This window comes from Lutra lutra, chromosome 2 (genome assembly GCF_902655055.1).
Source record: "Lutra lutra chromosome 2, mLutLut1.2, whole genome shotgun sequence".
In the NCBI taxonomy this organism is placed as follows: domain Eukaryota; kingdom Metazoa; phylum Chordata; class Mammalia; order Carnivora; family Mustelidae; genus Lutra; species Lutra lutra.
Window position 1 is genome coordinate 64,561,294 of NC_062279.1, and position 25,292 is coordinate 64,586,585.

Consider the following 25,292-nt stretch of genomic DNA (forward strand, 5'->3'; position numbering starts at 1 on the left):
AAAGTAATAGATGCTTTCCTTAAAGTTTTATTGGTTTTCCCTTCAAACCAAATATTTAATTGTACATAAAATAGCTACAGTTTAAATATTCCACACTTTACTGAGAACCAACGTATATTGATTAATTACTTCCTAAGAAGGGGAAAGTTCTTTTTTAAATGTAATGTTTGTAAAGCAAGCCATTACTGTTTTTAAAGCAGTTTAAATGTATATAAACTCTTTTATATCTTCCTAACTCTGAGGGATGGGTAGGGGTTGATACTTCAATTATTTATTTTTTCTGGTTTCTAGAACAGGTAACAGACATTCAATTATTTGTTCAAAGCATCAGAGTGACAGCACTATGGACTGAAGTCCACATTGTCTGACCCAAAGCCACTCTCATTCTACTCTACCATCATTCCACATAAAAAGGACTTTATTATTTTTAAAGATTTTATTTATTTGAGAAACAGCAAGAGTAAGAGAGATCACAGAGGCAGAGGGAGAAGCAGACTCCCTGCTTAGCAGAGAGCTGATGTGGAGCTCGATCCCAGGACCCTGAGATCATGACCTCACCTGAAGGCAGATGCTTAACTGACTGGGCCATCAAAGTGCCCCTAAAAAGGAGTTTGTTATTTATTTATTTATATATTTTAAAGATTTAATTCATTTATTTGACAGAGAGAACACACAGCAGTGGGAGTGGCAGATAGAGGCAGGGTGAGTAGCAGGCTTCCCGCCGAACAAGGAGCCCGATGCGGGACTCCATTCCAGAACCCTGGGAGCATGACTTGAGCCCAAGGCAGACGTTTAACCACCCAGGCACCCCTAAAAAGGAGTTTAAAGCCTATTTTGGTAATGTTTTCTTATACAGCTTCTTACTGGACGACTCCCACAGTAAAGTATGCAAACTGATGGGTAATATTTAAGTAGTCTTTAACTAAAAAATTAGTAAGTGATCAGTATGGCTTACAAGAGGGTGGTATGAATTTGGAAACTCAAGCCCTGGTTCTTCCTGATGAACTGGAGAAGAAAATAAAATATAATAAGGGATTAGGAGGGAGGAGGAGGTATCTGCCTTGTAGTTTTCAAAGTATATAATTTTGAATCCACCGAAATCGAAGAATATAATTTAATGAGTCTGAGCTATCCTACCTCAGGATATCCTATCCTATCCTATGGATATCTGCCTTGTAGTTTTCAAATTATATAATTTTGAATCCACTGAAATTGAAGAATATAATCTAATGCGTCTGAGTTATCCTACAGTGATATATGTAATTTGAAATGTATGTTAAACTTCTTAAAAACCTCACCCTGTCTACTCCTCAGCTAATTTACTATAAGTGACTCTCCACAGTTCTTCTTGACAATTATGATGTCCTCCTAGATTTAGATCCTCTAATCTGTTGGTTTGTTTCATTCGCTTTATTTCATGTTTTACCATTATAAAAGTAAACAAAACATTTTTGTAACCATGTATTAGGCTGTCAGATGCCAGCAGTTTAATGGAGCCTTTGGTCTTCTACCTGTGGAGAGAAAATATATTTCTCACTCTTCCTTAGGGATTGTTCTTTGTTCTCTGGGGTGTAAAAGTTCATTGTTAGTTAGCATCCCAGCACATACAGGAAGGTGATGCTTTTGTAAATGTGACCTTATAGCCAACAAATTCCAAGGGCCAGCATTTACTGAAGAGCTATGAATAGGGCCAGCCTGGGGCAAAATGGAAAAAATCTACATTGCTTACGAGAGCTGTGAGCTTCACTCCTCGCTGTCAGTCTGCTCTTCTCTAGGTGTGGATTCTGTCTATGATGCAGAGGGAGGTGTGTGAGTGTGAGAGAGCTTGTGCAGGTGCGCAGAGGGCTTTATGATAACAAACGTCTTCCTGACTTTTGAGGTTTTCCCTGCTCCTTAGCCCCAGAACAGCCATCACCAGGTGATCGAGTGAGGTGGGGCAGAGCTCTGGAAGTGTGTGTGTGCTGCATGTATCTGCTTATCTCTAGAAACATCATTATCAACCGCTCTCTGTTTCCTGTCTAAAAAGTCAGGATGAGTAGTGAACACAGATACCACAAGTAAGGTTAAAAGGAAAAAAAAAATCACTACACTACACTGGACATATCTGTCCTTAAAAAGCAAAATGTTACAGGGCAAATCTTAGGGGCTTGAAACACTGGCATCTTTTTATTTGGTACAGAATTTTTCTGTCTTCTCAACCATAAATAGCTTCCCTATGGGGTCATAACCTGGTGAAGTCATCATTTGGTACCTCTAATAGGAGAAGTAACAATAGCCCAAGTCCCCGCAAGGACCACTACAGGCAGCAGGCCTGTTCCACTGGTGCTGCAGGCCCCACACCTTCGCCAGGCTTTCAGTTTCACTGTGTAGCTTCCCACACACCACAACAAAGAGCCAGAGGAACCACTGACAGCTATTGCCTAAAACTAAGCCCATATGCCAAAATGCTGACTACTTAATGACTCAGTTTATTTTAAAATTTTCAAGAAACTACTTCCAGGTAGAAAGTGAACTTTTGCAGAATTTTGTCTCCGCTTTTCCTTTTCTACTTACCTGGACTGTTTTTTCCCTTTTGGAGAACTGACTGCCACAGCCTAACCGGTTCTAAACTCCACTTTTCCATCATCTCTATTCTTAGAGTTCTTCCTTCCTCAGTCTCTATCAGAGACTTCCTTCTCCCAAACAAAACTACCATGGGTCTTCCCAATTCTTCCCTCTCACGGCTCAAGTCAGGCCTTCCACTGAGTGGCAACAATGCCATCCCAAATCAGGTCCTTTCTACTGTCTACAGTCCCATTTCAGTAGTCATCTCCTCCTCTAGGTGGCACCTGTCACGAGCCACTCACCATTCCATACCAAGAAACAAAACCGCCTAAGCCACTGTGTGATTTTTTCCACTGTAAAGAACTTCATAAAAAGACCTGACATATTTAAGAGAAGGGCTGCAATTTCTCATTCTAGTATGAGGGCCTTACATAAGCTGGCCCTCATGTCTTTGTTCAGTTGCCAACCTGCACATCTGGTCATGGGCCTTCTCTGGCCAGGCTGTCAGTGAACAGGGCTTGCTCAAGCAAGTGGGCTCAGGTTCAGGCTCTAGCTTTCCATTCCTTCTCCATTCTCTCCTCCTGATCCTCCCCATCTTTCCAAGACCCTATTTTGGCATTTGACTGTGGTCAATTTAGCAATTTTCATTTTCAGTAACAAAGTATCAAATCATATAAATTGTGCAATCCTAATTACACCATGAGTGCAAGGTCTGTGAGAGCAGCTTTGTGTCCTATGGCTCCTGGGTCCGTTTCTAAGCCACACGGTATAAAGCAGACAACAAAGAGCTGAGGAGTTAGCAGCTTTCAGCTTTGGATGAGGGGTGCCATTCTCATGATGGTTCTCTGAACCTGATAGGCTACATCTAATTTTTATCACACACAGGAAATGAAACACAGGAAGATAAAAGTTTTAAATAAAGCTTTAGATTAATATCAAGATGTTAAAGAGTACTTCAGGATGGTAATGGTAATTTTTTAAGAATATGGAGATCATGCCTTAAGAAAAAAAAAAGAGACTACTCAATTTCTTTCCCATTAGGGCAACAGAAATTCACATTAGAATTTCAACTTGGAATGGCTAGGAGTTAATTATTTAGAGTAGAGCGAGATAACTGTTAAATTATAATGTGCTCTTCATAAGTGTTCTGAAGCCAGAGATGTTGCCCTACTTTTTGGTGGGTAAAAATAGTTGGGATCTTTGTAACTCTGTGAGAGGCAGTATAGCTTATATGTTAGGCACCCATAGTCAGAACGCTTGGGCTTCCTGAGTTCAAATCCCACTTTCTTCAATCTGAGGGATCTTCAACTACTCATCTCTCACATACCTCTGATGACTGATCTGTAATATGCAGACAGATAATAATCATTCCTATTTCACAGGATTATTAGGAGGATTAAAATGAGAATATAGAATAAGGTTCTTAGCATGATGAGCACAAAATAAGTACTCGAATATTTACTATTATTGCTATTAATTTCAAGAGTTGAAGGATCATAGCATAAAGGCTTGTTAAAAAATAGTCAATGTTTCAGCTACTCTGGAAAACAGTATGAAGTTTCCTCAAAAAGTTGAAAACAGAGCTACCCTATGACCCAGCAATCACACTACTGGGTATTTACCCTAAAGACACAAATGTAGTGATTCAAAGGGGCACATGCACCTGAATGTTTATAGCAGCAATGTCCACAATAGCCAAACTACGGAAAAAGCCTAGATGTCCATCAACAGAAGAATGGATAAAGAAGATGTGGTATACACACACACACACACACACACAATAGAATACTATGCAGCCATCAAAAAATGAAATCTTGCCATTTGCACTGACAGGGATGGAACTAGAGGGTATTATGCTAAGCGAAATAAGTCAGAGTAGGGCAATTATCATATGATATCTCTATCATGAGAGGATATGAGGAATTTGAGTCAGGGTGGGGGGTCGTCGGGGTAGGGAGGGAAAAATGAAACAAGATGGGATCGGGAGGGAGACAAACCATAAGAGACTCTTAATCTCAGGAAACAAACTGAGGGTTCCTGGAGGGTGGGGTGGGAGGGATGGGGTGGCTGAGTGATGGACATTGGGGAGGGTACGTGCTATGGTGAGTGCTGTGAATTGTGTAAGACTGATGACTCACAGACCTGTACCCCTGAAGTAAATAACACATTATGTGTTAATAAAAAAAAAAAAAAGTCTATGTTTTCCTTATAACAACAACTGCATAGAGAGTTTAGATTTAAAGATTCAAAACTCACAAACCTTACAGCTATAGGAAGACTGTCATGAGGAAAGAATGAAATGAAACACGGAGGACTGGGCAGTGTGTGGAATGCAGTAACTGCTCAATAAGTGGTAGCTGTTATTATAGGAGCAGGTGGTTGACAGAACAAGGTATTTTTTTTTTTTTAAAGAACTGCTCCTTAAGATAAACTCAGATATTCCATTAACAGCAAAAAGAGTTACTTTTTAAATTTCAGATTACAATTCACATGGAAGGAACAGACACATGAAAACCGATGCTCATGAAAATTTTCTTATCAACAGGCAATCCTTTACACTAGTTTTTAAGAACATCATAGGTCTTTGAGTTGATTGTTGGAAACACAACAGCCAAAGGAGTGAGTGGCCAGTCTCTGCAAAGTCTCAGCGTATATATTCTCTATATCATCCCCACTCCTGGCTGTATTTTTTTCTTTCTTGCTCTCACCTTCCCTTTGTCCTGTATTTTTTTTTTTTTCCACTAATTTTAGATTTCATTTTAACTTATGTAAAGTTGTCAGTTTCTTTGGATGTTTTTTCTGGAATGAGATGGGTAGCAAACAAACACATAAGCATTTGAAAATTACTGGGCTTCTAATTTATACTTTCCAAATTTGCTAAGTGAAGTGCACCTTAATTTAAAATTTTAAGCTACAAGAAGTTCTCCTTGGATAATGCCAAATTACTCTGGGCTTACCTGTCCCTACTTCAAATCATTTTCTTTTCTTTTTCTTTTTTAAAGATTTTATTTATTTATTTGACAGACAGAGATCACAAGTAGGCAGAGAGGCAGGCAGAGAGAGGGAAGGAAGGAGGCTCCCCACTGAGCAGAGAGCCCAATGCAGGGCTCGATCCCAGGACCCTGGAAACATGACCCGAGCTGAAGGCAGAGGCTGTAACCCACTGAGTCATCCAGGTACTCCTCAAATCATTTTCTAATAAATCACTTCAACATATTTTCTACTTCAGAGAAACAGTGACAGAAACAAGGGTGAATCCCATATATAGTCAACAGACAATCCATCAACAAATATTGCACATGTTTGGCATTATCTTTGCATTGATCAGCAAATCAAGTCTCCTTTATAGCATGTTTAGTTGTGGGCCCTGGACTAAGATTCAGTAATAATTAAGGCTTAATGATGAATAAAAACAAAAACTAGGATTGAAAATTCCACATATGCAGTAATGTCTTAAATCTAGCTAAACTTGGAATAACCAGAGACCAAGTTAAGTAGGACTTTCTGTGTACAATTTGGAGAAGAGATAAAAATTATTCACACATACCTAACACACACACACACACACACACACACATACAGTTCCAGATTTATGTTCTCGAAGGTTCTAACCATGGTACATTCTTTATCTAAGTACCCATTTCTTGGGCAAATGTGTCTATTTTCATGGATGATGATTCCAAAAATCTTTGTTTTCAATCTTGCCTTATTCCCCCCACGCTTCAAATTCTCACAACCAACATTCTGTTAGGCACACCTGAATGTCTTCTAGACATTTCAAACTCAAGGTCCTAAACCAAACTTCATTCCAGTCTTCTTTATCCTGACAATGCTGGCCACCACCACCGCCTTTTCCCATTAGCTACATAAATGGCTCCTTTCTTATGTCTGTCTGCTTACTCCATCACTCCTCACTAGAATGTACACTCCACCAGGGTAGGGATCTTTGTTCACCTGATCTTCATTCCAGATGTACCTAGGTATGCCTAGAATAGTGTCTGGCATTTGGTAGGTATTGAATAAATGTTTGCCCAGTTAATGAACCTTTCCTCCCATGCCCCCAAAGCTACTCCCTCTCCTATGTTCCTAATATCAGCAAATGAGCCTGGGGAATCATCCTAGATCTTTGCTTCTTTACATCCAGTAGAGAACTGCCAACATTCCTTCCCAGATAGTCTCATCAACTACCCCTCTTCTCAATGCCTAACACTGATGGACTAGTTCTTTCCCTGGACATCTCTTATCAAAATGATTAAAAACAGCCACTGGAACTGTCCCTATTTAAATAGGCATACCGTCCTGAAGCCAGATATTAAATACAAAACTGAGCCTGCCATTCTGTTGCAGAAAACATCAGAGATTCTGTTTGGCCCAAGGATAAGTTCAGGCCCCTCCTGATGGTCCAAGACCTGGACCCAACCTGCACATTTACTTTCACCTTCTATTACCTCACACCTCAAATTTTTTTTTTTTTTTTTTTTTTTTTTTTACACCTCAAATTTTTAAAGTGGCTAACGAGAAATTGCTTTTGGTGCTGTGCAGATAGCCTATCCTCATTCTTCCTCACCATTGCCAATTCTAATCTTTCAAGATTTAGTCTGGGGTCAATTTTTTTTTTTTTTTTTTTATTTGACAGAGAGATCACAAGCAGGCAGAGAGGCAGGCAAAGAGAGAGGAGGAAGCAGGCTCCCCGAGAGAGCAGAGAGCCCGATGCGGGGCTTGATCCCAGGACTCCGAGATCATGACCTGAGCCGAAGGCAGCGGCTTAACCCACTGAGCCATCCAGGTGCCCCTGGGGTCAATTCTTTAAGAAGCCTTCCCTGACCTTCCAAGTTGGCCTAAATGTCATGGCTTTGCATGTTCCCATAGCAACTAACTGAAGGGATATAAAAAATCTAGGCAAACATTTGCAATTAACACTAACTAAAGCCTTATATTTATTTAAGGAGGAAAGGAGTGTTCATAAAAACCAAAAATATGATCTACTGGGTAGGTATTTATTTAAGCCCTTAAAATAAGTAATTAAAAAGAACCAGGTTACTTGGTTCCTAATATGTGGTAAAGGAAAGAAAAAATCTTTAAAGAATTTTATGAGAAAACTGTAAGCCAGAACAATCCTTGGTTTCCTATTCTGACTCAGAAGTTCTGTAAGAGTGACATGGACTTTAATTTTCTTTAGCCTCCTGTACATGGCTCATGGGGACACTGAGGGCTATATCGTATCATGAACTGAAGACATCTAATAAATATACATTATTTCCTTGCATTATCATTTCCTTAATTTTATAATGCCAGTTATAAGGGAATGGCTATATTTAAGTTATTATATAATACCATCCTAATTAGTTTGTGTCCACTAAATTCAAGCTTTCTATTTTGGGGCACAATTGTATTATGCCCATCCCCCACACCCCTACACCTCCGACTTGTTCATATAGCATTGATAGGGCAAACATGGGTAAGACACAGTGAGACATGTTTTCCTCTGGACCTGTTCAGTTTAATCATTAATTTCAGAAAAGCAAAAGAAATTAACTATTAACCAACAATCACATTTCCTTAAGAACAGTTTTCCCTGAAGAATAATCTATGGGGGCGCCTGGGTGGCTCAGTGGGTTAAGCCGCTGCCTTCGGCTCAGGTCATGATCCCAGGTCCTAGGTTCGAGCCCCACATCGGGCTTTCTGCTCAGCAGGGAGCCTGCTTCCTCCTCTCTCTCACTGCCTGCCTCTCTGCCTACTTGTGATTTCTCTCTGTCAAATAAATAAATAAAATCTTTAAAAAAAAAAAGAATAATCTATGAATTTAAAGATTTTTACATCTATATGCTGTGAACTATATCTGAAAGGACTGCGGTACATGTTCATAAGCTTGGTTACCTTAAAATTCTGCATATTTGAGGAATCCTTTGATTAATGTACAATTATAGCTCTTAAAGCAATTTCATTTCAGGAAATATATTTGTAAGTCTCTTAAAAGGAAATGTCTGAGTATGGAAACCGACATCACATGATTTGGCTGACCTTATCAAAATATGGACTCTTTAGCCTAACAGGTCTGCTTACAAATGTATAAATCCAGTTGACTTTACATAATAATGAACTCTCCCTCTCTCTCTCTCTCTCTCTCTTTTTTTTTTTTTTTACAACCTTGTAACTCTTCAGTGATTTGTGGTAGCTGTGTCTACCAGACACTGCTCGTATACTGAGTATCCAAAAAGGAAATTAGGTTATAAAATAGTGTACTGAATGTAGTTGGCTCTGTTCACTGAGGGAATCACAAAATAAAATACACATGAGATGAAACTAATGGCAATTTACAGTTGGAAAGAGACTGAGATAGTAAAAACTCAGACTAGAATCAGAAGTTGCAGATTAGAAGGCCAAAGGCCTGCATAAACTCTTGGGCCGGTTGCACTGCTAATTTACTAATTTGGTGGGAAGTCATTTAACCTCAGCTGCTCTCATGCCACATGTTCACATTCATGTGTATCTTCAAACATTTATTTGGTAGCTACTAAATATCTAGAATCTTGTGAGGTTCTCTAGGTAAGGCTCTGTCCTGCCCTAAAGACATCAAAGTCCAGTTGATGGCTCTTAATATTTTCTTTACTAGGCAACTTCCAAACATGAGACCGCCCCCATCAGTGACAAAGGGTCATTAGAAGAAGTAAATCTCAACAGTTAAGGCTGTATTAGAATATGTGAGACCGCCTCTCCAGAAAATTTTGGCAGACCCTCTGTTATTCCCACTTTCCCCACATGCCCTTTGAGAACTTTTGAGAACTGCTCGTCTAGAAGGATCTTACAACCTCCAAGGGCAGCTCTATGAAGAAAATAACGTATTATACAAAAAATGAAGATCTAATGAAGAAAAAGCAAAAGCCTAACAGTGCCACATTATTGTATTGTTAACATATCTCTCCACAAATATATTAAACAGAGAACTGTAGCATTTGATCCTAGGGAATTGAATATTAAAATAAAGATCTAATATTTTGATGTACTTCTGATTTATAAAATTGGCAAAAACATTTTGTTTTCATTTAATTTTTCTTAGTAGGTAGGGCAATACTACTTTTCCTATTTAGATATAAAGAAGCCGAGACCCAGGCAAATTAAATAACTTGCCTTAATCTCACATCTACTGAGTGGCAGAAATTAAAACTAAATCTTCTGACCCTAAAACCAGTCCAGTCCAGTTTCTACCCATTGAAGAACCCTAAGAAATATAAATATATAAACACTTATCCTTTTTCCAAGATGGGAAGGTCCTGACAAACCTTCAAGGCAAAAAAGCAATTCAAATTTAAAAACGAAATTATAAACCTCCACTTGTAAGGTCTAATAATATGGCTCTTAACTGACATTATTGGAAAATAAGGTGTTCTGGACGAAACTTCTAAGGATTTTTATACTAGATGTTTAAGATGAAAAAAAATAAGCACATATATACATCCTATTAACCAGAACACAAAGAATATAATTTATACTTTTAAAAAATGATTTTCAGTCTCCCTATACAGTTACGACTACACTATTATACTAGCCTTTAGAGTGGAGTGCTCCGGGGCACAAAGCCTTAAACCAGTAAGCTCAGAGCTCAGACAGCTACATTCTTCCTACTGTCTCCACTCTAGTGGTCACTTCCTGTTCTTTTGGTAATTGGTGGTGATTAGCTTCTTTTCAGCTTAATTGACTCCCCTTATCCCAGCTCCCTCTATCCTTTGCAGCTTAGAATTCTCTGCTTTTGTATTCTAAGGAGGAGCTTAAGGTTATCAGGGAAAGCCAGAAAACAAACTTAGTAAATACTCAAATTTAAAAACACACACACTTTTGCATATGTGTATGAAGATAAGCCCACAGTTACCCCCACACAGGCACACATACCAAGGATGCCAGATTGTGCCTTCTCAATGCTTATATCACTCCCTTCGTTATCAGCAGGTAGGCATGAACGAATGAAACATAGGGTAGAATGTCCATAAACTTGAGAATTATGGAAAATGAAAGAAATAGACTGTGAGAGTTAGAGTTGTGAGATGTTAGGTTGGGTCTAGTATTGAGTCCTAAGACTTTACTATGGGGTCGGAGTTTTTTGGCCTTATGATTTTGAATAGGTTGGTAGACTAAGTCTGGTTCTAATCATCTTCACCTATAAAAGGGGAATAAAAAAGAAATCTATATACCAGAATTTGAGAACTAGTGCCTCAAACTATATAAAATATTATAGAAATAATTTATTAAATCAAAAAGTTCTGATACAAAGATAATCTAATTTCTCATATATAATCTCTCTCATACACGATAAAACAGTAATGAAATACAAGTACAAAATAAAAACAAGTCCTCACTCTCATGAAGTTTATATTCAAAATTTATAGCCTTTTTCATATAGGTAAGCTCTAAAATCATAACTTCCCCCCAAAATAGGGACTACGTTAATAGAAATCTTAAAAGGCACTTATTAAATTTCATTATCCATTATTGATTAGCTTTCCAACGAAAGAAGATGATGTATAGATATCAAGGCTTTTCCTTATTTATTTATACCTTAGTTACAAAAACAGTTATTTCCTCAGTTACTTCCATAGAAATTATTTAAAACAAAAACTAAGTAAGAGCTTGGGAAAAACTTTTGCTTCAGAAGCAGAGAAGTGCAGGTTCTGTAACCAGCCGAAACCTGGGTCCTGATGACCCAGATGTAGGGCAACACAGAGGGTCCCTCTCTAAACACCCTTCTCCACACTGCTTTATTTTTACATATCTCCTTACTTTGGTTCAGTAATCAGTGATCAGGGAAGTGGGGGCGGAAAGGAGTCCTTATATTGGAAGGTGCAAAGTGGCATTAGGAAGGAATCAGAGGCAATTTTTCCTATTTATCATCTACTGGGCTAATCATAGAGTTAAGGAAAGAGAAAAGAAGATAGCTGGGGAGGAAAGTGTGACAAAAATAAACTGACTGCAGTTTCGTACAAATTTATTTTCCAGGGATCAGTTTCCTGGTAACAGGATCCATTTTTCCCTATGGGAAATATTCTTTTCCACTGTTGGTCTAGGTAGCTTAGGTTGGCTGACTCCAGCCAGAAGGAGCCTGTCAGATCCCTGCACTGTCAGATTCCCAGGCACTGGGATTGGTTCAGAGGGGAACACGGGAGCCAAGTGCAATCTTAGGAGACTTAACTGGGGGGTTTTATAAGAACAGTTGCGAACAGAGAACCTCTTTTTCATGAGGGCCTGGTGGCTGTCTCATCACCATGAGAGAACCTGGACTGGACAAGAAGAGAGCCAGAGCAAAGTTAAGGGGGAGAGGGAATGGGATTGAGTTCTAACAAGCTGGCTTAAGACCACGTCTTGTCGGAAGCCAAGCCTACACTAGGGCTCTGGAGTTATGTGAGTCAATGCATTTCCACTGGTGCTTAAGCCAGTTCGTGTTGAATTTTCTGTCACCTGTAACTAAGAGCCCATGTTTTGCAAAAGAAATACAGAACTATCACCAATTCAATGCTGGATTTGGGGACTATTCAATAATTAATAGCGTAAATAATGTAAAATCATGTAATATTAATTAAATAACACAAAATCAATCCTAGAAGCACAGAAATAACTACTTGGTCAGCTTTTGCATCTGAAATTGAAGACATTTCCTCTCAGTCACCAGCAAAACAAAGACGAAACATTCAAGTCCTTAACCCTTAGGTCTCTGAAGCACTGATATGTCCCCCAGAAAACTGTCCTGAGAAATAAATCTATAGAAGTCTTAATGCTGAACTCCTTGGTGAAATCCGTGTTGATTACGCCGATAACGCTGCTCCTACGAGCAAAAATTCTACAGTTTAGTCAGTCATGTAGTCAACACTAATAAAACCATCCGGACTAAGTCTGATGTTAATTAATTGCATATAAGTGAGGATGGAGGGAGGCAAAAACAAACTAAAAGAGGAAGTACAACTCCTTGGACAGAAGCAAAAGCTAGTCTAAATACACCTAGAGGATGTTTCATTTAACTTCCTGGTTTGGAAAACCTTCAGTTAGAACAAAGGTAGCACTTTAGCAGGGACCTGGAATCTGAAGCAGCTGCTAAATGAAATTCTTCTGTACGGAACACAACTTAAATTACAGACATGATTTTGCTATTAATGTTTTAATTTGCCACAAACACATGTATTTGATACAGAAACACAGGAAAGACATGATGCATTCTATGTGTGCCTAGTAAAATGCTCCTGCACAGCATGCAAATTAAATTTACGGAGAATTATATTTCTAAGGCTCACTGAAAAACAAAGACAAATAAACAAAAACAAAAACTCCTTTTCGATTAATTGCAGTTCTCCATGTCAAATTCTGCCCATTAAATAGTGCTCATTGGAAAATCTTCTTTTGGTGTTAAGGTAAGATATTACGACTATTTATCACGTACAGACTGCCTCAAAAATGTTTTTGAATTATTTCCCAATAATGATTTAGAGTTAACTATGCAAGTAAATGATACACTAGGAAAGGAAATGTGTAAAAGGAACACCCACATGAACATTTACCTTCCACTGCTCTTTTGAAGAACACTTTGCAGCTGCCACAGGTTACTACCCCATAATGACATCCTGAAGCCTCATCCCCACACACCAAACATATTTTGGAAGGTCTTGAAGATCCAGTAGAAACACTTCGCAAAGTAGAGCTGAGGAGAGAAATCAAGATTTAAATAAATACACTGGAGGAGCACATTTGATAGACTGTATAGCTTAGCTCAAAATTTGTCAATACTCATGGTTCCATAAATGAATTCAGGATTTACTGGTCAAACATGTGACCTAGAAAATGAAGGCAGATCCCTATCTGTGGAGGAATGTTATCCAGAATTCTGCAGAGCAAAGCAAAACCTGTTCTCGGTACCAAGAAATAAAAATCACATGTACACATTTCCCCCTACTTTTTTTTAAGGTTCAGGAGAACTGACAGTTATTATTATAATTTTTTAAAGATTTTATTTATTTATTTGACAGAGACAGAGAGACAGAGACAGAGGGAGAGAGAGCACAAGCAGGGAGAGGGGCAGAGGGAGAAGCAAGCTCCCTGCTGAGCAGAAAGCCCTACGTGGGACTCAATCCCAGGACCCTGAGATCATGAGCGGAACTGAGGGCAGACACTTAACCGACTGAGCCACCAAGCACCCGAGGGCCCCTCCCACTATTTTTGGGAAAATTGACCAGAAAATATTATTTGCATTCTAGGTGGCAGGGAAGAGAAGAATCCTGAGCCGAGTCATCAGGAAGTATTTTTGGTATCAAAGAACTAATACAGTACTTTACTCTTTTCACCCAGACTCAGATTATATATCTCAGTTATGCCAGATTAAAAACAAAACAAAACAAAAGAAAAAAAAACAAAAGAAAAAAAAAAAACTCTCCCATTTCCAAAACAATCTACTAATTAAAATTTAAAAATTCTTGCCTCAACTGCCAGCAATTTTATCCCATCAAGCTTCTGCATTTTTTCATGTTACCTTCGATATGTTCCAATCACTACATCCTGCTTACTAATTTGAAGGGACACAGTCAATACTTCAAAAAAAAAAAAAAAAAAAAAAGCCATACATAATCTCAGGTATCTTTCTGGTAAGAAACTGAAGGTTTCTGGGTATCAGTTTTTAGAGACCAATTGAACCCTTAAACAAATATCTATATGAATTCTTCTGAAGGGGAATCTTCTCATATATATTATGAAATCTATTACACTGCTAGTTAATGGCACAGTTTAAACAAAACTGTTTTAATGAATATCAGTTCAGCAACAGATGTGCTGTGAGCCGGCAAAGAAGGTAATGTTATTCGTTCCTTGTCCTCATGCATTTATCGAATACCTACCTGCAGGTCCCATGCAAGGTACTGAGGAAATAAATACCCAACCCAGTCTCTGTCCTTCAGTTAGTGGGGACACGAACTATTATGGTGAGTGCTACAGTGCAGGGTAGTACGGTGGCACAGACTAGGAAGGGGAGGAAAACACCAGTTGGGGAACAGTTCCTGAAAGGTGACCACTGAACTGAATTTGGAAGAACTGGATGAGAGCCGGGCCAAGAAAAGGGGCAGGGGAAGCAGAAAGGGCAACGGCTCGGAGAAATGCCAGCTGGACCTGTTCGGAAAGCTGAACAGACTTCTTGTATGTCACCACCATCACCTTGCTGCCACATCTGTCTCCATGTGAAACAGCAGGCATGTGGGGAAAAGACTCAAAGAAAGGGGCACCTGGGTGGCTCAGAGGGTTGAGCCTCTGCCTTCGGCTCTGGTCATGATCCCAGGGTCCTGGGTTCGAGCCCCATGGTCCCAGCTAGGCGGGGAGCCTGCTTCCCCCTCTCTCTCTGCCCTACCTGTGATCTCTCTCTATCGGGTAAATAAATAAAATCTAAAAAAAAAAAAAAAAAAAAAGACTCAAAGAAAACATAGTAAAAGGCGAGAATGGTTACATTACACTGATGCTTTTTCTGTTTTCCCAATTAGCTAAAGTATAATAATAGTTCTGACCTGGTAATTAAAAAAAAAAAAAAAGTTTGAACTATTTTAACTGTGCTCTCACCAAAAAAACAGGAGAAGAAACAAAATATTCAGCTGTTGGAGAACTACAGCATGACTGACTTTCTAGAAAAGGTCTTCTTAAATCAAGGACTGAAACAATGTTCTCCAAAGTTGTTTCTCCTTCTGAGAAGAGTGCTCTTTGTTATTTTTATTAGTGTCCTTTGACTTCTTTATGGCATTCAAAACATTCCATTTCAGCATAGGGAACTTCTTCAGCATATTAGCCAGTGAAACTCGATCCATACTCTGACTGTCTTACACTTCACAGAGAAATACCTCAACTCCTTAAACAATTAGAATGTAACTTACAATCATCATTAACATGTTACTGCTTTTTCACAACTGCTATCATTCATGGGGCTTGTCTTGGTCCCCAAACTTCATAATCTCTTGACTTCGTTCTTTGTAACTCTCTTCTATCCAAATTTACTTTCTCTGTGATCTCGCCTAGTTTCTTGGCTTTATATATCATCCATATGACCAGGACTTCCAAATATTTATCACCAGCCCAGACACCTCCCTGGAATTTCCGACCCATTTATCTGACTGCCTGACGTGTCCATCCGAGTGTCTGACGTGCACCTCAAACTTAACAGGTCCGTAGGTTTGCTGATTTTCTCCCCACTCCTCCTACAGACAGACTTTGTCCTTTCAGTTAATGGCAACTATTTGGGCTGAACTGTGTCATCTCCAAAATTCCTGTGTTGAAGTCCTAGCCCCTAGGACCTCAGAGTGTGACCTTTTCTTGGGATAAGGGTCACAACTGATACAATTAGTTAAGATGAGAGCATTCTGGAGCAGGGTGGGCTCCTTATCCAATATGATTGGTGTTCTTGTTAAAAAGCGGAAATTAGGGACGCCTGGGTGGCTCAGTTGGTTGGACGACTGCCTTCGGCTCAGGTCATGATCCTGGAGTCCCGGGATCAAGTCCTGCATCGGGCTCCCAGCTCCACGGGGAGTCTGCTTCTCTCTCTGACCTTCTCCTCGCTCATGCTCTCTCTCACTGTCTCTCTCTCAAATAAATAAAATCTTAAAAAAAAAAAAGGGCGGAAATTAGCGCGCGCGCGCGCACACACACACACACACACACACACACACACACAGAATGCCATGTGAAGATAAAGGCAGTAATGCTTTTACAAGCCAAATAACACCAAAGATAGCCAGAAAACCACCAGAAGCTAGAAGACAGGTATGGGACAGATTCTTGCTCAGAGCCTTCAGAAAGGAACAACCCTGCCGACACGCTCATCTCAGACTTTGGGCCCTCAGACCCCTGAGACAATACATTTTTGCTGTTTAAGGCTGTGGTCCTCTGTTGCTGCAGCCCTGGGGCAAACTAATGCAGCGACTTGGACTCATCTCTGACTCTACTTTTTCTCCAATCTGTTAAATTCTATTCACTTTGCCTTCGGGTTCTCCTCACTTCCCATTCCTCCTCTGGGGCCACTAGCCCAAGCCATCAACAGTTCCTCCTTAGGATTTGCAGAAGACTTCTAGCTGATCTTCTTGTCTCTCCTTGTCCCCTTCCTTCCCCTGTATCCAGAATGATCCTATTCACTCCTTTGCTCAAACCCATCTGGGCACTTTCCTCACACTCAAAGGAAAACTCAGTTACCCAGGTGACCACAGGGGCCAGAATCTGGCCTCCCAGACTTCTCTAACATCTCCTGCTTGCCTACACCACTCCAACAACACTGGCCTCCCCACTAGCCCCCAAGCCCACCACGTGTGCTCCCACCTCAGGGCCTTTGAGCTTTCTGTCTCCTCTTCATCTAGATATTGACAGAGTCCCCTCCCCCACCTCCTTCAGGGCTTCATCCAAATGTCACAGTATGCAGTGGAACCAAATTAAGTTGAAAAGAAAGTCTAGCATTAAAAAGACACACCGTGAAATCCAAATTAAAACAATTTTCTTTAATTACAAAATTAAAGCAAACATGAATTATTTTTCCCTCCTATTCGCCACCATCTTTCAATGACACAAGAGCAAATCTGCCTCTGCACGCCTCTTGCATCCCTCTGCCTCCTGGGTTTCTGTCACACTGTACTGAGCCCATTCTCCTTAACACGCCTCCTCTATTTTTCAGACTCCTCATTTTCTAGACCATCAGTGCAGCGTTTCTTTGGAGCTCGACCTTTGGCCATCTTTTTTTCTTATTTCTGTACTTTATCCCTTAATGATCTCATTCACTCTCCTGGCTCCCACAGCTCTCTTGGTGAATGACATCCCAAATCTTCGTATCTGGCTCCAGCCGCTCCCCATGTCCAACTGCCTATTTTTACTTCCTTTACCTAACATCTCTGCCTCTGCATTCTGTGGGTTTCTGGAAGGGTCCTGCCATCAGCGAGCTTGCCGGGGCAAACCTCCCTTATTGTCAAATCTAACAGTTACCAGGGCTGCTCCTTGACCTCACCGCCTGCGGTGAACATGGTACCAGGCCCTTGTCACTCACTTTTGAAGGGTTCCTCCCTGACACCAGCATCTCCTCCCTCTACCTCCTCCTCCAGTAGTGGAGAAATGAATTTTCCCGTTGGAGAGTTCTGACTGTATGACTCCCATCCCCCATCCCCCCCACCGAGAATGATGACCCCAGTAGGACAGCTAAGTCCTCTTCCTCCTCCCAACCTTCTCTGCAGGCCCTCTCATGTGCCCAGCCTTGTGCCGGCCACATGCTGACACCCCTGCTGGTGTGCACACCTGTACCTGCACAACCCAGCTTTCCTCCCCTGCTCCCACTCCTGGCAATACATCCATCCTTCCGGGACCTTGGTGTTCTCCCAGCTGCAAGCACCCCTCACCCTCCTCCCGAGTCACTCAGCACTTGGCTGACTCCCTCCACCCCCCACCATTGCTGTCCTCATTTCTGGCCTTACATTACTGACCTGTGCACTTATCCTAACCCCTTGAGGGCAAAAACCTTGCCCTGTACATCTCTGTACTCTCTGCTGTCATTAGTGTGGGGGTGCTACTATTTATCGAATGAATGAAATCGCACTCCTACTCTCATTACAGTAGAACATAAATTTCCAAGAGGCGATCGTACAGAAGGTAAATTAATGAGGCCAAGGTTATAGGTTCAATTCCCATGCGGTTCATTTAGCTTTGCACAGAGGAAAAGAGGGGGAAAAAAAACATCCAGGGACACAGACTACTTTCAAAAGCTCAGCCAGCTGTCTCACAAACATGCATTATTAACACAGAAGACAGGCCACATAGAGTGGATGGGTCAGGAAAACGCTGGTCCCTACTGACACTTTATCATGCACTTATCTTTGAACTTGAAACATGGCACATTTGGGGGAGTTATATATGTAGTTTCAAGCAATCAGTACATTTTAGAAGGGGGTAGGCAGAGAAAGAAAAGGGGAGAAAAGAGAAAGTAGGAAGAGAAGGACAGAGGGGCAGACCGTGAACTCACTTCTTTGACACTGAGTGTTATCAAAATACAAAGCTTATTTGAGTGATTGTGTAGGTTAGAATTCTACTTGATAGCACAGTCTATTTCCTAGGCAGCCGCAGTGGCTGTGAGACCCAGACTGCAGGGCCAAATATGTGGGGCAAAGGCGGGGAGGCTCAGGCTCCAGTTCTCACCCAGCTGTTCCCCTGTCAAACCTGAGCAAAACCACCTCTCCTCTCTGGACCAAAATTCTCATCATAACAAGTTAAACAGGGAATCTCTAAGATTCTTTCCAAGATATTCTTTTAAGACAAAAGTGGATACCAATGATAAATGTGACAGCCCGCCGTCCTGATCAAGTTTTATACAAATCAAATTTCAAGCTCCAATTAAAGACAATGTATTATGCACCACAAATAACCATCATTTGCTCTAGATCAAGCATAAAAACATCTCCATGTAAAAATGGACTCTTTCTAGAACAGCTAATCATGGCACTTAAAAGTCTTTTACGGGGCGCCTGGGTGGCTCGGTGGGTTAAGGCCTCTGCCTTCAGCTAGGGTCATGGTCCCGGAGTCCTGGGATGGAGCCCCACATCGGGCTATCTGCTCAGCAGGGAGCCTGCTTCCCTTCCTCTCTCTCTGCCTGCCTCTCTGCCTACTTGTGATCTCTCTCTCTGTCAAATAAAAAAAAAAAGTCTCTTACATCTACATGATTGCATCTCTGCTGATTTTGGTTAAAATTCCTTTATAAATGCATGCATTACGATGGTACTCTACCCCCTAAAAGCCATTTTAATATTGACAAGTTGGGAAAAACTACCCAAACTGATAATTTTTGGTCTTGGTAATCAAAGAAACATTGTTCACAAAAAGAAGTTCATAATCAACAGACAAAGGGAGTTAGTTCATAGGAATTCATACAAATGTTAAAATACTATAAAGCAGAAATCTATGAACTTTATATAACCATTTGTAAAGACAGTGTCTCTTTCAGGGAAATACAAGTAAGATGCAGCTATTTTAGTATCAAAAATAGTAATTCTAATGACCCAGTGAAGAAATTAAAGACAATAATCAAAGGTTCAAGATGCATGCCGATTTTGGTGACATTTGGAAGGGTCACAAGCCAATCATCAAAAACATTCCCTGAAATGGTGGGATTGTTTTAGGAAGAAGCAGTAAGAAGCTATGTAAGAAAATATGATTTTTAGTGATCAAAACATGACTGGAAAGCAAAACAAAACAAAACAAAACAAAAAAACATGACTGGAGAAACCAGCTCACTGAGAATTACCATATGTAAATTTTTACCAAATTTTTACCAAATGTAAAATTTACCATATGTAAAACTATCTTTCCCCATCTTTATAATAATTATAGGACAACACAGTAGTGATTAACCCACTATTCAGTATACTGAAATTTCTTCATATGAAAATACTGTCTTGTTTCTTAAACGGACTCAATGTGAATTAAACAAACCTATCTTTTGTACTGTCACTTAATCAGATCTATGCTTCCACCAGCACCACTAGCTGCTAAAAAGATCTTTTCCACATGTAATCAACTCTAGTGTTCAGTCAGCTACCTTGAGCGGGGTGAGAATTTTCAGGAACAAAAAAACATTCAATAAGCATCCTTGTATCTGAACATGCTGGTGTGTTTAAATCACTCGGTAATTAAGCGCTCTACGGAAGGCCTACCATAGGCACCATTGTGACAAGAGAGAAGGTTCCTATTGCTGTGGAGTTTCCACTGTAATAAGAGAAAAAATACAGAGGTAAACGAACAATTGCAGATAGTGGTAAGTGCTATAAAGAAAATGACAGATTGAGATTGGATGGGGTGGTGGAGCATAGGATTCTTTTTATTTTTAATTAACACATAATGTATTATTTGCCTCAGGGGTACAGGTCTGTGAATCATCAGTCTTACACAATTCACAGCACTCACCACTGCACATACCCTCCCCAACGTCCATCATGAGCCACCCTATCCCTCCCTCCCCACCCGCAGCAACCCTCCGTTTGTTTCCTGAGATTAAGAGTCTCTTATGGTTGAGCACAGGATTCTTTAGAAAGGTAGTCTGAGAAGACGTCTTTGGGGACACTGAAATGACAAAGTAGCCAGCTATGGGAAGGATGCCAAACAACAGGACAAGTGCAAAGTCCCCAAGACAGAAATGAATGTGACATTTTCCACAGACAGAAAGGAGGGCATTGTGGCTGAAGGGCAGACAACAAGGAGGAAGGGGTGATGGGAGATGGGATGTAAGGCCCAAAAAGAGGGCAGAGAAGGACCACATGGGCCTCAAAGGCTATGGGAAGGAGTGAGAAAACTGTCCTGAGTGCCATCGGCAGTGATGTAAATACTGCTATGTTTTAAGCAAGAGAGGAAGAAGATCTGATTGACACTTAAACACCTTACTGCGGCTATTGCATGAAGAACGGACCAGAGGAGTGGGTGGTTTTTAAATCAGGGAGGACAGCAAAGGAGACTCCCATAATGCCCCAGCCAGGGCAGGATACTGGGTTCCACAGATCAAGCTTAAAGTAGTAAAGCCAGTGAAAAAGGACTCTTTTTTTTTTTTCTTAAAGTAGATAGTACTGACAGATTTGCAGAATAATTGGATGGCCATGCTATTAATATATAAGATAGGGATGAAGGGCAAGTGGGAGGGTAGAGAGTTTGTTTTGGATCCCAGAGGTAGGATAAAATTGGTACGTTATATTCTATTTTTGTAAATAATGTAATAACAATTAATTAAATGATAGTTTACTCAGGATAAATGGGGAGTGATCTATATCAGGCTTACTTAACCTTTCCAGGCCAGTTTCTTCATCCATAAAGTAGTGATAACAAAGCTTCTATGTTAAATTACTCAATATATGTAAGAACTCTAAGAACAGAAACATATTTTCGGTGTTATTTAAATTCTGGTGATGATTAATCAGTGTTACTGTAGGATCTACAATCTGTAACTGATTGCCATAATAGTTAAGCTACAGATAATTCCATTTTTCTCTATTATATTTTTCTGTACTGATTTTAATTTATATAAGCAGGTATAACATTGGGAAGCAGCAAAAGAAAAGGTTTTTAAAAATATCCTATAAAATAGTGGATACTAAATAGCCATATTGTGTATGCATAAGCAGTGTTTTGTGTGCCTATGGATTTAAGTATTTCTTGTAAGCATTCTCATTCCTCTCATGTCTGTGATGTGCAAGTTGGGAACAGCCACATTTGATTATTAGAATAAGCATCAGAGATTCAAATATATTTTTATATAAAGAACACTGAATCTAAGAAACATAAGTTTCTGGAGAACACTTAAAAAAAAAAAACCTTTCAAGAACATAAATCAACCTTCAACAACTGGTTTACTAAAACGCTATTTTCACCTACACATAAAATATACAACAACAAAAAAAACCCCAACACAAAACCTTTTTTGCTATTTCTTCTTGCTTTGATAAGCACACATTTTGAATCATGATATTTAACCTGAGGTATCTCATTCTAGTTTCTTCATTATCTAGGGGGAATATTTGGGAGTGATTCTTGTGGTTTATTTTCCTTTACGGTGTTATCTTTGATGATAAATGAATCATTAATTTTGGAGGGGGTAATTCATCATTAAACAGGGTTCATCCTCCTAAGTCACAATTCATGGTGTGCCATGGATAGGAATTTAAAAAATTGGTATCATATCTTATAATCTCTGTGTGAAGGTTATAAAGTTACCCAACACAGAAAATTCAAGGATATAATTAGCTTGGAAAATGAAAATTTAAATACTTTTTTTTTTTTTTTTTAATTTGACAGAGAGATCACAAGCAGACAGAGAGAGAGGAGGAAGCAGGCTCCCCGAGAGAGCAGAGAGCCCGATGCGGGGCTCGATCCCAGGACTCCGAGATCATGACCTGAGCCGAAGGCAGCGGCTTAACCCACTGAGCCACCCAGGTGCCCCTGGAAAATGAAAATTTAAAGCACAGCTACAGTTGATCAGTCTTTTCCAATTGACTTTTTTTGTTTGTTTTCACAATAGTTTATACCATTAATAATATTAGAGTGGCTCTGTTTAATGAGATATGTATTTTCCATACTTTAAATTTAATTTAAATGAAGGAAATTTGCCCACAAAAGACTTAAAATCATAATTAAGAAAGCATAGCTTCACCAGAGTGGAAAAATATCTTGACATAGACCTAAAAGAGAAAAAGGTAGAAGTATTTTGGATCACAGCAAACTGAAGCCCACACTACTATGTGTGAAACTTCATTTTAGAAATAAGGATCTATATTAGGAGGGCATTTGAGTAACTTTTCCCCTTAAACTATAACTAGACAAATTAGTGTTTCATCAAAATATGCAAAACCTATTTTTGGAAAATAGACAAAAATATTTAAATCTAGATTAAAATGTATTTTTTAACAAAGCAAAGAAAACAGTCAAATGTAATTACAGGGGGCGCCTGGGTGGCTCAGTGGGTGAAGCCGCTGCCTTCGGCTCAGGTCATGATCTCAGGGTCCTGGGATCGAGTCCCGCGTCAGGCTCTCTGCTCAGCAGGGAGCCTGCTTCCCTCTCTCTCTCTTTCTGCCTGCCTCTCTGCCTACTTGTGATCTCTCTCTGTCAAATAAATAAATAAAATCTTTAAAAAAAATGTAATTATAGGCTATCGTATTTTTTTTTTTTTTTTGGTCAGAGAGAGAGGGAGAGAGAGCAAGCACAGGCAGACAGAATGGCAGGCAGAGGCAGAGGGAGAAGCAGGCTCCCCGCCAAGCAAGGAGCCCAATGTGGGACTCGATCCCAGGACGCTGGGATCATGACCTGAGCCGAAGGCAGCTGCTTAACCAACTGAGCCACCCAGGCGTCCCTAGGCTACCGTATTATTAATGAATCATTTTAATCAAATGATTTTACTAAATACAAGCTATGTGAAAATCCTTCTGAGAATATAAAGACTACAAATGGCTTCTACTCTCAATAAGTTTAAAATTGAGTAGGGTAGACAAGACCTAGAGATTGGTAAATATTTAGTCATTACATGATAAGAGTCATCCATGGCTGAAAAACAAATCCAAATTCAAAAATGAGCTGCACCAAGTAAAATGTCCAGACAGTGCCAAAATGTACTAGGCTCTAAACCCAAGGAACACATTCTAGAGATAAGCGTGAAAAATGACCCAAATCATGGAGGGTCTCTCACACTAGATTAACTAGTTAGAGATGACTGTAGGACACTGAGTTGAAATATCTGGTAGACAACTGAAAATGTGGCCTGGAAAATGGAGATGGATACAAAAATCTACCATGTTAAAGGTTATAATAAAAGTGACTTGATTATGATTTTCAATGTGTACAATACAGACAATGAAAGCAAAAAGACAGGATGAACTGGAAGAAAAGTAAGAACCAATAGATAGTACAAGCACAAAAAGCACATTTGACAAAAGCAAGGGTGGAACATAACTTGAAAGATTTATTTGACAGAGAGCGAGTGAGCAAGGAGCACAAGCAGGGTAACAGCAGAGGGAGCCCGTTGAGCAGGGAGCCCAGTGTGAGGCTTGATTCCAGGACTCTGAGATCATGACCTGAGCTAAAGGCAGATGCTTAACCCACTGAGCCACCCAGTTGCCCCAAGATAGGTTATTCTTGGACAGCAAGGACTCTAGATTTTATTCACAGAACAATGAATGAATTCACCCAGGGAGAAGTTGAAATGAGGAGAAAAGATCACAAGTGGAAATCTACAGAAAACAAACATTTCTGGTTAGTCAGTCAAACTCAATAAATAAAACTGACGGGGGGGGGGGGCAGGGAGTGGGGGAGGGCAGGAAGGCAAGATAACCCAGACTTAGCAAGAAAGGGAGGAGCGCTTCAATGGAAGGTCAACAGCATCAAATGCCACCAAGAGAGTAAGACTTAAGGTTGACCCCTGGGATGTTGTCATGGTTGACAACATTGACTTTAGGGATGATTATTTTTATGCATACATAAAACACATATATAAGCCATAATGATGTGAAAACCATTCCACAGATTTCTATTAAGAAGATTCTAAATTCAGGGAAATCCCCTTCTTATAAAACTATACCTGGTAGTACAATACACTGGAGCACATGCAGAGTCTCTAAAAAGACCCAACATCAAATTATATCCAGAAATATTTGTTAAGCATGTACATGTCAATCACTGGCTGCTAAGACATGGGCTAAAAAATGTGCTTACATATTTTATTTTGCTTCTGTGATCACCGGCTTATGTGAGTGTATTATACATCATAAGTTAGTTATCTAGAATCCTCTGGAAAGAAATAATAAACTTATCACATCATCTGTGGGTCAGTATTTTATGAAGTAGGTTTTAAGGAGATTACCTCTAAATGCTTGCTTGAGCATATAAAGCATGTTTTAAAGAGACTATTACAAAACCCTTGCTTGAGTGTTTTTAATTACAGTAACTTTGCTTTTGAAACATACTATATATAGTACACATGATTTAACTTTTTGCCCTGAATGTTAACTATCCTTATGTTAAGATGCAGACTTAGATACTGATACAGATGGCACGAGACACTGAGTACTAATGCGTACTGAACCTAGCTATGGACCTTGAACCTGAGTTATTTAGAAATGACTGATCAAAGTGTGTTCTGTTTACCACGTTTTCAAAAAAAAGCTGATGCAAAACATGCTTCACCATGGCCTTTCTGTGCAGTAGAATACGGTGTCTTTCTATAAATTTAATTAATGAGTCAAAGCTCCAAA

General features: G+C 39.8%; 1 protein-coding gene across 1 annotated transcript in view; it reads right to left on the reverse strand.

The window, feature by feature from the left end:
• The window catches only part of NR3C2 (nuclear receptor subfamily 3 group C member 2), a 337,320-nt gene that overhangs the window by 155,208 nt on the left and 156,820 nt on the right, over positions 1 to 25,292 (reverse strand). The window contains 1 exon segment of the mRNA XM_047717601.1: positions 13,083 to 13,222. Coding sequence (XP_047573557.1) covers positions 13,083 to 13,222 — 140 coding nt within the window.